Genomic DNA, 13,787 nt, shown 5'->3' on the forward strand with positions numbered 1-13,787 from the left:
TTTTCTCTAATCTTGTCTTCTCTAATCTAACGAGGTGGTAATTAATCTCAATCAACAGTCAGGCACCATGACTCATAACAGGCTCATTGCTTTCCACCTGTGGAGCAGGTCAAGCAAAAAGCACCGGATCTTACTCTTGGTAGTGTCTTTCTGTAGCTCCTCCCGGCCTGGTATGGCATCATCAGACTTATTTTGTCAACGCTCTTCTGGAGCCACAACGACATGTTACTGACCATGTCCTTTAGCTGTGTACTTATTGAACTACTAACTTCATTAACAGGTCTGCACACAGAACACATACAATAGATGGATATTGAAGAAGATCACCGACAGCTTGGGTGAACATCAAATCTTCGAAAGGTCACTGACGTAAGCCAAATGTTCTATTGGGCTGTTCATGTAAAAAAACATGCATTTTGCCTGCATCATGGGCTCTGATCACAGTTGCTTCGATGTGGATTTGCCTGATCGTCCATTTTCAGAGACCAAAACAGCCAGAGTAATATTCTACTTTGTGTGCAACTAGCAAGTACAGTGAGCGCAGACTGGATGCACTAGCATTTAGCCAATATCAAATGCTTAATGCTTTCAGTGCTCCTTAATGACTGGTCTGTTGTAGGCACTATCATGCTGAGCAGACACTGCCAAGGTCAATGTACGATCGAATTACGGATCAAGTGCCGATAACAAAAAAGAGACGGATGCTCCACAGACTTTTAGAACGGATGCGTGACACCATTTTGGTTTTCCCAGTTCAAGAACATATGATGGTGAAAAGGAAACTGACATGCAAAACAACTTGCAAATACTGCCAGATGACCGTCAACTACACTATGAGACACATGTTAAATATGAGAAGCTATTTGGCACTTCATCACCCAGAAAAGCTCAAATCTTAACAACAGCAAAGCTTCAGCTGGGTTAGAGGAGCCTGAAAGAAACATTTGGAGCCCCACTTCCATATAACAGTCTGAGAGCTGAAGAGACAACACCATGCATCGGTGAGTATAAAGCCAAAGACTTGAGGCTGTTTTCTGTGGAAAACAACGATGTATTTTAGAGGTTCATAAACATTGTGGAGCCAAAGAATAAATTTCCACCAAGGCCACGCTTTAGCCGCATAGTGACAGCAGCTCTGTACCAAGAGAACAAAGCTTAAGAGATACAGAGCCTCAAAGAAACAGATGCGTCTCAATAACCACAGACGGGTGGTCTGCACAAGCTACTCTACTCACTGCTCATGTTATGAACAGTGAATGATGAATGAAAGGTTTTGTCCAACAGATGCAGCCTCTTCTGCGATCACACACTGCACTCAACACAGCTGAGGTTTGGAAACCTTACGGTGTTGCTGTCGTTAAATATAGGGATGCACTGATCCCATACTGGTATCGGCCCTGATATTGAAGAAAATTCTAGATCGGGTATCGGTGACAATGGACCCGATACATAGATCTATTCAGACTATTGCTATGTATAAATGTTTCGAGGGGCGGTGGTAAAACATCAAGTTATCACAACCAACTCAATCAAGCACCTACAGAGATTTCACGCCAGGGAGCACGCTGAGTTAATTGAACTGAATAAACAAAAAGGAGGCGGCATGACGCAGCTAACTTTGAAGGAGATGAAGGAAAGAGGTGACAAATTTAAACCTAATAGTGTGCAGGCAACAAAAACCATGGAGAGGATGTCCCATGTCACTTTTTATTAAGTTTAACTGCACGCTGGTTGGATGAGAGTTACGTGCCACACAGTGCAATGCTCAATGCGACAAACTTCTGTGGGTCACACACCAGTGATGCGATTGCAGCTACCCTGTGTTTGACGTACATTGAGTAAAGTCCACGAGATTCTGAGGGACAACGCCAGCAACGTGCGAAAGGCGATGGACAGCAGGAGAGTGCGTAGTTTAGGCTGCGTTGCACACACTATGCAGCTGGCTGCCATCGAGGGACTTCCATCACAGCGCTGTGAGTGATGCTGTTGCAAGTGGGAGACAGATTGTTGGACACTTTATATTCCTTTTATATTCCTAATCGCACTGACTGAACCAGTTACACTTGTTCCATTTTTTTTTTTTTACATGTTGTTCGACCAAGCTAGAGAAGCTATTGGTTTAAGACTGTTGTAATGGTGCATAGTTATTAAATAAATAACTCAATACATTTATATCTGTTTGTTTTTAACAAAAAAGAAAAAAATCGGAGGTGAAAAAAGCGGATCGGTGCATCCCTAGTTACATACATACATGAGAGAGGCTGGACTGTCCCCACATAAAGTGTTTTTCACACACTTTAAACCTCACATCACAAGCAAGTCTGAACGTAGAATGTGCCAGCCGTCTGCTTGGTCGAGCTAATATCGAGGTATTATCGTACCGTGAGTTTATGATATCATTACATCCAGTTGAACTGACTTGTGGCAAACAAGTCATACTTTACAGACACATATGTGTCGTCATGGGGGTCGCATGTTGTGGGGTGGAGTGGAGCAGCGGAAGAGATCTCACATCCTAATTCATACCCTCATGCAAAATCCTTTCTGCCAGTGACATGCACTGCAATTTAAAATGGAACGACTGCATGACGACAAGAAATGGAGAACAGAGGAACACGAGCATGAGTGGAGCAAGTGTGATGAGGGAAGAAAGGGAAAAAAAATCCCTTTTTTGAGCTGGTTTCCACAATGTAACACACACACATACACGCACACACACTTTAAATAGTTCTTCCCTCAGTCTATTTCAGCAAAAGCAGACCGCCAGAGGGGGAGACAGAGGGTTTGTTCATTAGAGGTAATAAATAGTCCTCTCTCAGGCTGCATTTCCTCTGTGTAGCTAATTATCTCCAATATGAGATTACACAATAACAATTTATTCCCATCATAAGCAACAAAAGGACTGCAGAGTACGAGGGACGTGTACTTGCGAGCCTCAACGGCCATGTTGTTCATTTATTAAAAGGAGAGTGATGTTATCAAGGGAACACTGACAATCTCATGTCATCAATTAAGGTGCATCAATTATGCAAACAAGCTCATTTGCATTTCACAGCCGGTTGTAAGCGAAATCTGAACTCTGTAGGGAGGCAGCAATGCAAAGGTGTGAAGGGCGACACGTTTAATCACAAACCTTTGGATGGATTTCTGCCTCTAAGACGAACAACATGACAGAGGGTGAGCAAGCTGGAGAACACGCAGTCTGCTTCAGCGCAGTTCATTTGTGGGTTTAAAGCCAGCTGACAGCTGTGGTTGATAGTTATTTTGCAGATTAATAGTTCACATTCAAAAACATAATAAACTGCATAATAACCTATACTGCACTGTTATCATTTTACGTCAGAAAGAAGTTACCATGAAAGGCTCCATGACATGGCAGTTATGCCTGGATCAGACTCCATGAATCGAGCCCGCTTTTGAGATGATTTGTCATGACGGACCAATTGCCAGCATCAGGCGTCTATACCCGTGTAGCGTGACGTGCTAAACGACCTGTCGTGCAGTGTCTGGGACGCCCCACGACACCCTGATGCAAAGACTAGCATGTCCAAATTTTTTTGTCTCGACTTGTCCAGTGTGTCAAATCTCCCATGACATGTTCCTGAGCGTTGACCAATCAGGTGCTCTCTCCAGAGCGCAGTCAGGAATCACTGATTAGATGGAGGTGTGGTTTAGTGAGTATAACACAGAGAGAGATGGAGCTGAAGGGAAGTTTTGCCTCACCTCCACCTTTCATTAGATATTATAAGACCGCCCTGAATATCTGAGCTGTTATATCAGTATGCATGAAGGACTCACAAGGAGAAAGTGGCAACAGTGTGTGCAAGAGTACTGGAATAAAAAGTTTCTCTCTAAAACTCTCATTTTTACTCAGCTGAGAGGAAAAAAGAACGAGCAGCAGTCTTGTACTAAAGAGGACATTGAGAGGATGTTGGAGAGCAGTGAGAGCTCTTCAGCTGACTGATACTAACAGCACAAACACACACACACACACACACACACACACACACACACACACACACACAGTCGAACTGAGGAGAAGAACAAGAAGGACGTAAACAAGGCCGAGAGACAAGAAAAGACTAACACGCCATGATAGGTGGAGGAGGATGACCAGGCGGCCTGAGCAGACTGACCGACGGCAGAGGGAGTTGTAGGATATGTCTTACCAGGCTTCTGCACCCCATGAGCTTCCTGCTCTCCATTCTCCAACGCAGCACCCGTGTCTACACACACACACACACACACACAAAACAAGCAAACACATTACTCTCCATCTAAGTGCTCACAGCTTGATGAGATAGGAAATCAAACTGCATCATATTGGTTTGTGCAGCGGAAATATGACAGACTGAGCCTGGAATTAAATGGAAACCAGTGACCCTGACTTCTGAGGCTTTTGAAAGGGCACCTCAATACAGTCGCTGAGCACTAGGTGCATGTGTTGTCTGTGCCTGTTAATAGCACACAGTCCCGTTCTGGTCGGGCTGGTTCAGGCAGAGGGCGGCACATATTGGCTGGTGTCAGTGTGGGACGATGAAGGAGGTGATACTGTGTGACATCGGACTGCTGAGTCACTGCACTGTGTTTGTCTAACGTGCACAGCAGACACAGACGTACACCAGTAACACAGAGTGCACATTCTGTATCGACAGCTTCACACCAAGGCTCCCACACACAAGGACATAAGTCAGACACACATGCATACACACACTGAAGAGCTTTAATGTGCCTCTCATTCATTCATACCCTCATTGTTCACACACCGGTGGAAGTAAGCTACCATTCAAGGTGCTGGTCTGAGCCTTTGGAGCAAACTGGGTTCAGTGTCTTTGTCAGAGCCGGGGACTGAACCTCTGGGACCAATCCCATCCACCTGTAGGACGGCTTTCCACAGCAGGACCACATCCTCAAGCCTGAGGCTCACATTAGGTTTCTAATGTTGTAAAGAGAGCTAAATAAAATACATGACCATTCTGATACATCGACTGCTTGGCTCAGAATCAGCGTCTGGTTGGAACATGTATGGCTGAGAAAACAATCAGGTTTGTGTGTTTGATGAGCAGAGTCGGCCGGGGGAGAAAGAGGCAGAGACCGTTTGCATATTCAAAGATCCACATGGACTAAATGAAGGCAAAGGGTTTAGTCAATGTGAGGAACTTTAACATGAAATGAGATGAAACAAGTTGGAGCAGAATATTAACCAAATATTAAAGCAAGGCTTAAACTGTTAAATGTGGTTGGCCTGACCAACATGTCCATTGAGAAAGTAAACGAACGCCCGATGAGTTCTATCTTACAGAAACGATGCATTTATAATTGACTGAGCTACTTAACAGTGTGTGTGATTCACATCCAGCTATAATCTCCAGGTGTTAGCGTGGTAAAATGTAACCTGTTTGGATAAAGTCTTGGTTTAAACCCAATCTAATGACTCATTTTCTCTAGTGAGCTGGTTGGCCAGCGGTCGTTACAGGTTAGTTGTGCAGCGTGTGTTGGCATGATGATCTAAGCAGATTAAAAGTGAGTCGGCTTTTTGGAGTTAGACCGAGACATATTTGATAACACGTGACTCTTGATTTGTGATACAGGCCACAGGACTCAGTACTTGTCTTTCACATACACAGAATGCAAAAATGCATGCAGCCAAAAAGCTACAAAAACAAGACTATTCTGCCATCAGTACGTGCGTGCACACACGTATATACAGTACACACACACACACACACACACACACACACACACACACAACACATCAACATGTGGGCATGCACAAAGCACATGCGAGAACACACACATGCAAACAGAAGGTATGATTCATTTGTGTCCACGCAAAAGGACGCAAACACCACAGATGAAAAACAAGAGTGCAGGACACTCATCAGAACACACATCGGTCTCCATGAGTGTACATTACGTGTGCATCAGGGCACCACACCAACAACAACAGTGCGCCTCCTCCTCCGTCTCGCTCTCCTGCTGACAGAGGACAATCGTTTGCGGACTGCCTCGCCCTGCTGTTTGGCACTCGGCGTGTCAGCATGTCTGCGTTTGTCCAAATGCACACAGCGTGCCACAGTTGATCACTGGAAACACCACCCACGGCCCGTCCTACAGCCGGCTGTCACTGACGAGTGCCCACACACAGTCTGACTGTCTGACCAAAGTGTCTGGGTAACCAAAACAGGCCCGGGAGCTGAGTCAGCCCCGGTTAACTGTCACTTCCTCTTATCTGGTTTCTCACTCAGCTGTTTATTTGATCCATCCACTGTTTATCTGTTTACTCACCTTCATGCACACCTATCTGTTTCTTTTTGTGGTGTGGTGAGCAGACTAATGAGGGCAGCTTCATAAAACATACCTACTCTCACACTGGAAAAGTTCATTTTGAGCAACAAGTAGTGCTCAATCAATTCTGAACCTCTGGAAGGTCTCAGCCTCTTCCATTTCCACAAAAACACACGAATTTGAGTCTTTGCTGAGCTTTCAGAGGATTCAATGTCATAATATTTATATCCTCTATCTATTCATACAGCTGTTTGACTTCTCTTACAGATGTATGTGTTGATTTTGTTTTCTCCTTTCTGCCTAACTGTCTATTTGATAGTTGTTAGAAAACTGAATTCAATTTTTTGTATGAGCCTGATAGTCATCCAGCAATCCTATAAAACAGGATGAAAAAGTTTGTCAAATTAACAAGGAGAAAAGAACTCGTCAGGCTAAGTCCTTACAGAGAGTCTTACTCTGCAGTATCTTATATAAAGTAAAAAAACAGACATGTAAAGATGTAAAGTGACACCTTTATGTCTACTGTATTGTCTTTCATCTACTTTTGTAAGCAGGCAGGTCAGTGAAGGACACGCCCTCATTGACATCGAGGGCCATGGACAGCAGCACCGGGGTGGGACGTCCTCAGACGTGCAGACTGGAATGAAACCTTGAGCATCTTCACTGGAGAGGAACTGCTCAGAGTTGGGACACATTTTCCTGCCAAGTTTCCAAAGTGATGTGGTCGGCTGGGATATTCAAAGCAGTGACCGCTACTCTGCTTATCTTCAGGCTGCTATCCTGCCTGCGGCTGAATGGCACCCAAGTAGATCCAAAATGGCAGACAGTGTCCAGCGGTGCCTGATACTATCAGTCATTTAGGGGCAGCTGCAGTTCATGTTACACAACACAGCTTCTCATCCCATTCAGGAGAGACGGACTAAGATCCGGAGGTGCAGTTAGGAACATAATATCGTTCAGGAAGAACTGAAGTCAAAAGACAGACAAAGGTTTCCGTCTGCTTTTAGCTTGAATGAATGAGGAATGAACTCAGGTTTGGCTTACACAGGAGATGGACTCTTTAATCTTTCTGCTAACTCTTTCATAATAAGCTTAGATGCACACTTTAAGGCAGTCTATGCTTTCTTGTGATTGGAAGAAGCTGAGACTTCCAGGACAAAACCTGGCTCTGGCTTCATTTAATAATCTTGTTCTGCCTCACCTGTCTACCACTGCTCCTCTCCCTAACTTTTTTTGTCACCTCTGCCACCCAGTTCTCACCTTGAGACAGAGGAAGGACGTGACTGTGAGGGAGACAGCAGGCTTACAGCAGACTCTGTCTGCTATATTGCCATAAATTCTCCTGTAGTCTGCCAACAAAGATAACTGCTGAGTAAAATAATACAAGGTGTGCTCCATCCTCATCTCCTCACTCACTCTTATTATTCTGCTTGTAGTCATGATGAGTATTATCTGCGTTACCCATGCTCCACTGGGCTCCATCATATCTCTCTCACCTGCTCTGGTGTCGTCATTGTCCAGCAGGGGGATGTAGTCTGTCTTTCCCACCGTCTCCCCGACCTGATCGTCAAAGGCCTCCGCCTCCAGCTGAGCCACAAAGTCCCTCTCCACCAGGCTCTCCGGGCCCGGCTGGGGAACGCTGTCCGTCAGTGCGTCACTCAGACTCAGGTCTAACTCCGCCATGGCTGCACACAAACACAGACGGAGGAAGAAACAAGAGAACAATGAATGTGTTGTCTCCTGATGAATGACGCTGTCCAACTCTGGACAGAACTATAAGATGTCACAAAAGAAGATCAGAAAATACGGAACAACTTATTTGACTTACATGACTACTTTTCATTCACTCAAATCCCTAAATTCATGTCTGTTGATGAATGATTAACACTTCAAAACCAAAATGAATTGTGCAATTCCTGAAAGTGTTTACCCAACTTTGGCAAATTGCAAAGGGAGGAAGGAGATGCACACAGAAGACATGGAAATGGTGATGATAAGTGGTTAAAGGAAATGAGAGGGCTAAATGATAACATTTAATAATCCTTTCTAATCCAACCTCTATGCAATGACAACAGAAAAACACATTTACAGCCTATTGCATCGAAGTGCCAGGAAGTCTTAAATCTGACAAGCATGATGAACAAAATGACAAAATCTATTTGCGTTTGGTGACCAGATGAAAATCTGATGTGAAGCAAACTGTGCCGCAGGTTTGTATCCCGAGGTGGCATCAAAGTATCCACTGGAGCAGGAAGAAGACCACAGGACCTGGATCCAAACCTCACGACGGCAGACAAGTGCCCCTGAGCAACACGCTGAGGGTCTGGCATCTGCAAGCCTGAGCCTGACCTCTGAGCCCACTGGAGGGCAAAAGATAGCTTTTTTTATCACTGACTACAACCAGGATGTAATACCGCTTTCCACCACACGGAGGCAGTTCCAGCCGGGATTATGCTGCATGAAAGACATGCATGACTTGGTCCAACACAGAAGCACAATCTGTACCAAAACACGGACTCAGACACGCAGATCCAAGCAGTCATCAGCCTGTCTGAGAGTTCAGCTGACCAATGGCCATCAGGGGAATTTGCCGAGTCATGTTGTGTCATCTTCCAACTATAATACCAGATTATCTTCATCAGTGCTGGCAGTGGCCAGCCTTTCTCTGCTGCTCAGACTGTCACTGTGTTCGTCAGCCTCATCTCCAGCTTAACAATTCTCCTTTTATCATATATGGTGCACTTTACATCTCTGCCCTATACAAGCCATGTCCTCCCTCTCTGCTCAGCCTCTCTGGCACATTATAGAAACATCAGGTAAGGCTTCAAGGTCTTGCTCAAGGACGATGCAAGAGAACCCATTTGCTGCAAAGCGGATCAATCCTGAGACCTTCTAGTTATTAGTTTCCCTTCTACCTGGCTGCCTTGCCAACAACGCTCACATCAACACATACAGTTGCCCTTGTTTCCTTGCAGCCATTAGTCCAGTACATCTGACACATAAACCAATTTGATGGCAGAGCACATACTGCCACAAATATTACTTCAAGCTAGAAACAAATGCAATTAAAAGTTGCAGAGAGAGATCAGTCGGCTTCCTTTAACAGAAGCAGAATCACAATCATAACTCCACAGCTCCATCTGCTGGATTATCTATTCATTACCACAGATAGAACAGCTGCAGGTTCAGGACATATACAGCTAAAAGTGCTTTTGTGTACTTGTGGTCTGTGGCTGTGCTCAGCTGAACTTTAACCTTTGACCCAGTTTGTTGAGGAAAAACTTGATGGGCCTGCACAGCGACCTCAACCCCACCCACCATCACTGGGACAAAATGGAAAGCTGACTGGGAGCTAGGCCTCATCACCTGGACCTCATTAACCCCAGATGTTCACCCCAGGCAGATGTGCTGTGCCATGTTGCACTATGTCACAGCTCAAGTGTCAACTGGAGGAGTTTCAGAAGCAACACACGTCAGAGCAGTTCAGAGCAGTTAAAAGTCATTTTTTTATGATTCTTATTATTATTATTTTGGGGGGCTTTTTAGCTTTTATGATAGCGACAGCTGAAGATGTGATAGGAAGGGGGGCAGAGAGAGAGGGGACGACACGCAGTGAATGAGCCGCAGGTGGGAGTCGAGCCTGCAGCCACTGCAGAGGACTGACAGCCTCAATGCATGGGGTGCAACAACTTTGTGCCCACATTTGTTTTAATTACCATTTGCAGCACACCATCTCAGCATTATTTTATCAGTATTTCTTGAATAACACATAATAGGAGAAGGGAAACTGCAGACTGTTGAAAAGAAGGACATAAACATGCATCAAGGTCAATAATTAAGGAAGTCACGCTGTGGATTGTCCCCAACAGGCACAACAGAGCCACATGACAGATGTCCACATACTTTTGGCCATGTAGTTTACCTTGTTTCCAAAAGTTAAACCAGCAGAGGGTCATCTGATCCCCTTTAAAGGACTATCTGATTGTATTTATATGTCACTTAATATCACAAACTTTGTTAGACAGACAGTAAGTGAACTGATGAGCAATCAACCAATCAATCACCCAGTAAACGCCCAGTCACATGGACAATCAGCGAGAATTTGAGCCAACTGATCAGTGAACCAAACGTAAAATCCTAACAAAGGCCTCCAAACTCGACATATAGTGAACAATGGATGGCTGCCAAGGCAGGAATAGAAATAAACTCCACACACTCGTTACACAGCTGACTGCCACCGTATCAGCAGCCTGAACGAGCCCCCGGTGCTGAGTCCAGGGCGTGTCGCAGGAAGACTGCTGCCTACTGCCTCCACCACAAAGCCGAGCTGCTCAGAAACACTGCCCCAGTTTCCATATTTAACCCTTCATCATCTGTGTGTGTTTAGTATACAGTGTGTCATCTGGGCCAGCTGCGGAGCTATCCGGGCGATCCATGCCACCCAGTCTACCAACGGATATGATTTAAGACAGCAGAGGACACATCATGTCCCTCTGAATATTAAAGCATCGGTGTGCTCCTTTCAGCTCCCTCGGCCTGTTTCTACAGTGAGTCCCCACAGACCACAGGAGCACAACCTTTTCATTAGCCTGGGTGCCACTGTGGGATGGGTTTGGATCCCGGGATGAAAAAGTTGCAAACTCAAGGGCTTTTTTTTTTTTTTGACCCCGGCGAGGTGCCGTAGTTTGAGCTGAGCTCCCGTTTTCCACTCACAAGTTTGGTGTGGCCACTCGGAAACAATCTGGATTCAACAAAGGAAGGAAATCCACAGGGAGGCAGTTTCTATTGTGTTGTCTGCTAACGAATGAGTGTGTGAATGTACGTGCGGAGTGTGTATTTGTGTGCGAAAACCTGTGTGTGTGTATGTGTGTGCTCATGGGACGGCAGGGGCGTGTCCTCCGGCTGCCAAAAAAGCAGAGGTGAAGGTTAAGCCTCCCTCTAATCTGCTTCCACACATCACTCATGTATGTAAACAATAAAGCACCATGACCAGCACGCATGGGTGCGAGTGGAGCTTGTTTACGGTCTGTGCGCTCGGCACTAGAAAACACAAAAGGGGATTTTTCTGAAGTCAAAAAACAGTCTGCCTTAATGACACAGTGTGTGTGTCCACAGGAGCAGAAGTCGTAGATGCTGCAAAGACGACAGAGGATGTATAAACCTGCAAGGGAGCGAAAGAGACACAGACGGACAGAAATGAGTGGTGTGCGTGTGTGTGTGTGTGTGTGTGCGTGCGTGCGTGCGTGCGTGCATGCGTGCGTGTGGTTTTCCATAAGCTTCACTTTGGCAGCACACCAGCACAGCTCCTATAGCCGTTGTAAGGGTGATGCACGGCATTACACAGAAGGCCTAATCCTAAAAACCCCTTTGCATCTTCTGCTCCTCCTGTTTTTTTGACATATGACAGCACCATGTGACGCTGTGCACGATGGATCCCAGAGGAGAGTCAGCAGCCTCAGCTCGCGCAGCATCCTGCAGAGGGGTGGATGCTCTCTGAGCCGCTGCCACCACGCCAGGCTCTGTGGTAGACTTGATCTTAACTCGAATAAGAAAGGTTTTATCAGGTCAATGATGTTTACTCTTCGTAAATCATTAACCCTGAATCATTCTGCCAAAGGTCCAAACGGAAACATTCGACAGCTTGACTGTCATAAAGCTGCTGATGATAGAAGATTTCAACCTGTGACCGGACATCTGCAGGTTTGAAACCAGATGCAGGCCAGCTGCTGGGTTGTCTGCTATGTTCTAAAAGGTGTCTCCACGCAAGGCACGATCCTGAAATCTGTATCACGGCCACGCTGCCTCACAAAGCGTGTGACATCTTTCGGCTGCGCTGTCATCATCATCCCCAACATGATATTGTTGGGCTGCTGGGAGGCTGTCCAGAAGCAGCACTGAAAATGTCCACTTCAGTCCACATTAGCCGGCCTCCAGCTGATCCAACTCTATGACTTGATTGCTTGGTTTGAGGAGTGCAGTAGTGTTCAGTGTCCAAGGACGACGTGGCTGTAAAATAACTGTGAACTACAGTTTATTGTCACCGTGTGGATCTATGATTATGAGAGGTCACGTGGACAGAGCGCTGAAGGGATCACTGACCTCACTGGAGACACACAGACACGACTGTGAAGACACCCGTTGGACAGTGGGTGGGATCCACACCTCAGAATGTTGTTTCACTAGTTTCTGATTTTTTCTATACAAAATGATTTATCCATGAACGGATGACATATCAGACAGGTTGAGAACAGGCCAACAGTTTACTGATGCCTCTTTGTCCTTTAACATGAACAGGGAGTGGAAATGTTGCCGACCATCTGCGCACATGCACACACAGAGGAAGTGTGGTAGGTGAGAACAAACACCCAACTGTAACCAAGTGGAATCATTCTTCACTGAGGATATTTCACTCAGGAATGAAAGCTGGCTCGCCCTGCTGCTTGAATGACTTTATGACTCTGTGGTTGCTGCTTCTGGCTTCTCTTAACGCCATCAGGCTCAGAGAGATGAGGAAGCACTGACTGAAGAAGCAGCGAACACGGACATGTTTGCATCTTCTTCTCTGTTCTGAAAGTAATGTAGATATGAAGTAGGACAAGTAATGTTCCTGACATCACTGGATTCATTTCATCAATGTGCAAATGTGTGGTCCTCTTGGGTCTTTAGTCCTCTTTTCATCTGTTTGTACGCTGCATGCTGCTAGCCTCAGAACACACAACTGTATTCTGTGTGTGTACGTTTCCCTTTTTTCTGGAGCCACACTTCTGTTTTTGTTCCAGCTGATACACAGAGACAGCTGACCAGGGACTTTCAGGCCAAGCTCAGTTTTACTCTCTCTCACACACACACACACACACACACACACACACAGACACACATGCACACACACACACACACACACACACACACACACACACACCAGACCTGCTCATACACAACCCGATGGATTCAATTACAAACTGAAACTTTCTTCTTTCTTTTCTTAACACTTGGATGGAACGAGTCTAACCTCATTAAGTGTTTCCACTTATCTTTTCTCAGCCCTTAGCAAGAATGTTTGGTATCATACTGTAAGATTGAATGAGATCAAGCAAATATTATTTTATTTCTAATATGTTTTAAAGATAAATGTGCTGTCTACTTTCATCTCAAAGGAAAATAAGGATGATTACACATTTATTTAATGAACGGACATTAACTCAAGAGAGAAAAATAGCTTCCTTAAATCGAGTCTTCGGGTTGAATCATCTAATCTAATCTAACTGCCACTACTTCCAACAACTAGCACTCATGCTCTTCACTGGCATGTCATTTACAGTTAAAAGTGTGCAGAAAAACAGGCCAGTGTGAGTGTTTTAATACAAACAGCTCAGAAACAAACAGATTCATATCAGACTATAAGTTGGCCTGAATCCCCTCATTTACACATAAAGTAACTGCAAAGTGAAAATATCTGCAACTCAGAGCCAAGCAGCCAACACATGAGGCCAAAGTGCCAA

General features: G+C 45.2%; 1 protein-coding gene across 14 annotated transcripts in view; it reads right to left on the reverse strand.

Moving 5' to 3' along the window:
• Positions 1 to 13,787, reverse strand: part of LOC139346708 (microtubule-associated protein 4) — a 113,449-nt gene that overhangs the window by 84,212 nt on the left and 15,450 nt on the right. For 11 of the 14 annotated variants that reach the window (XM_070985933.1, XM_070985930.1, XM_070985939.1 and 8 more), the window contains exons 2-3: positions 7,785 to 7,973; positions 4,170 to 4,226 (exon numbers count right to left, since the gene is read on the reverse strand). In XM_070985933.1, the coding sequence (XP_070842034.1) occupies positions 4,170 to 4,226; positions 7,785 to 7,971 (244 nt within the window). In that variant the 5' untranslated portion in view covers positions 7,972 to 7,973. The remainder of the gene's footprint in view (positions 1 to 4,169; positions 4,227 to 7,784; positions 7,974 to 13,787) is intronic. The other 3 variants (XM_070985936.1, XM_070985941.1, XM_070985932.1) reach the window with 1 other exon arrangement.

This window comes from Chaetodon trifascialis, chromosome 18 (assembly GCF_039877785.1).
Source record: "Chaetodon trifascialis isolate fChaTrf1 chromosome 18, fChaTrf1.hap1, whole genome shotgun sequence".
In the NCBI taxonomy this organism is placed as follows: Eukaryota; Metazoa; Chordata; class Actinopteri; order Chaetodontiformes; family Chaetodontidae; genus Chaetodon; species Chaetodon trifascialis.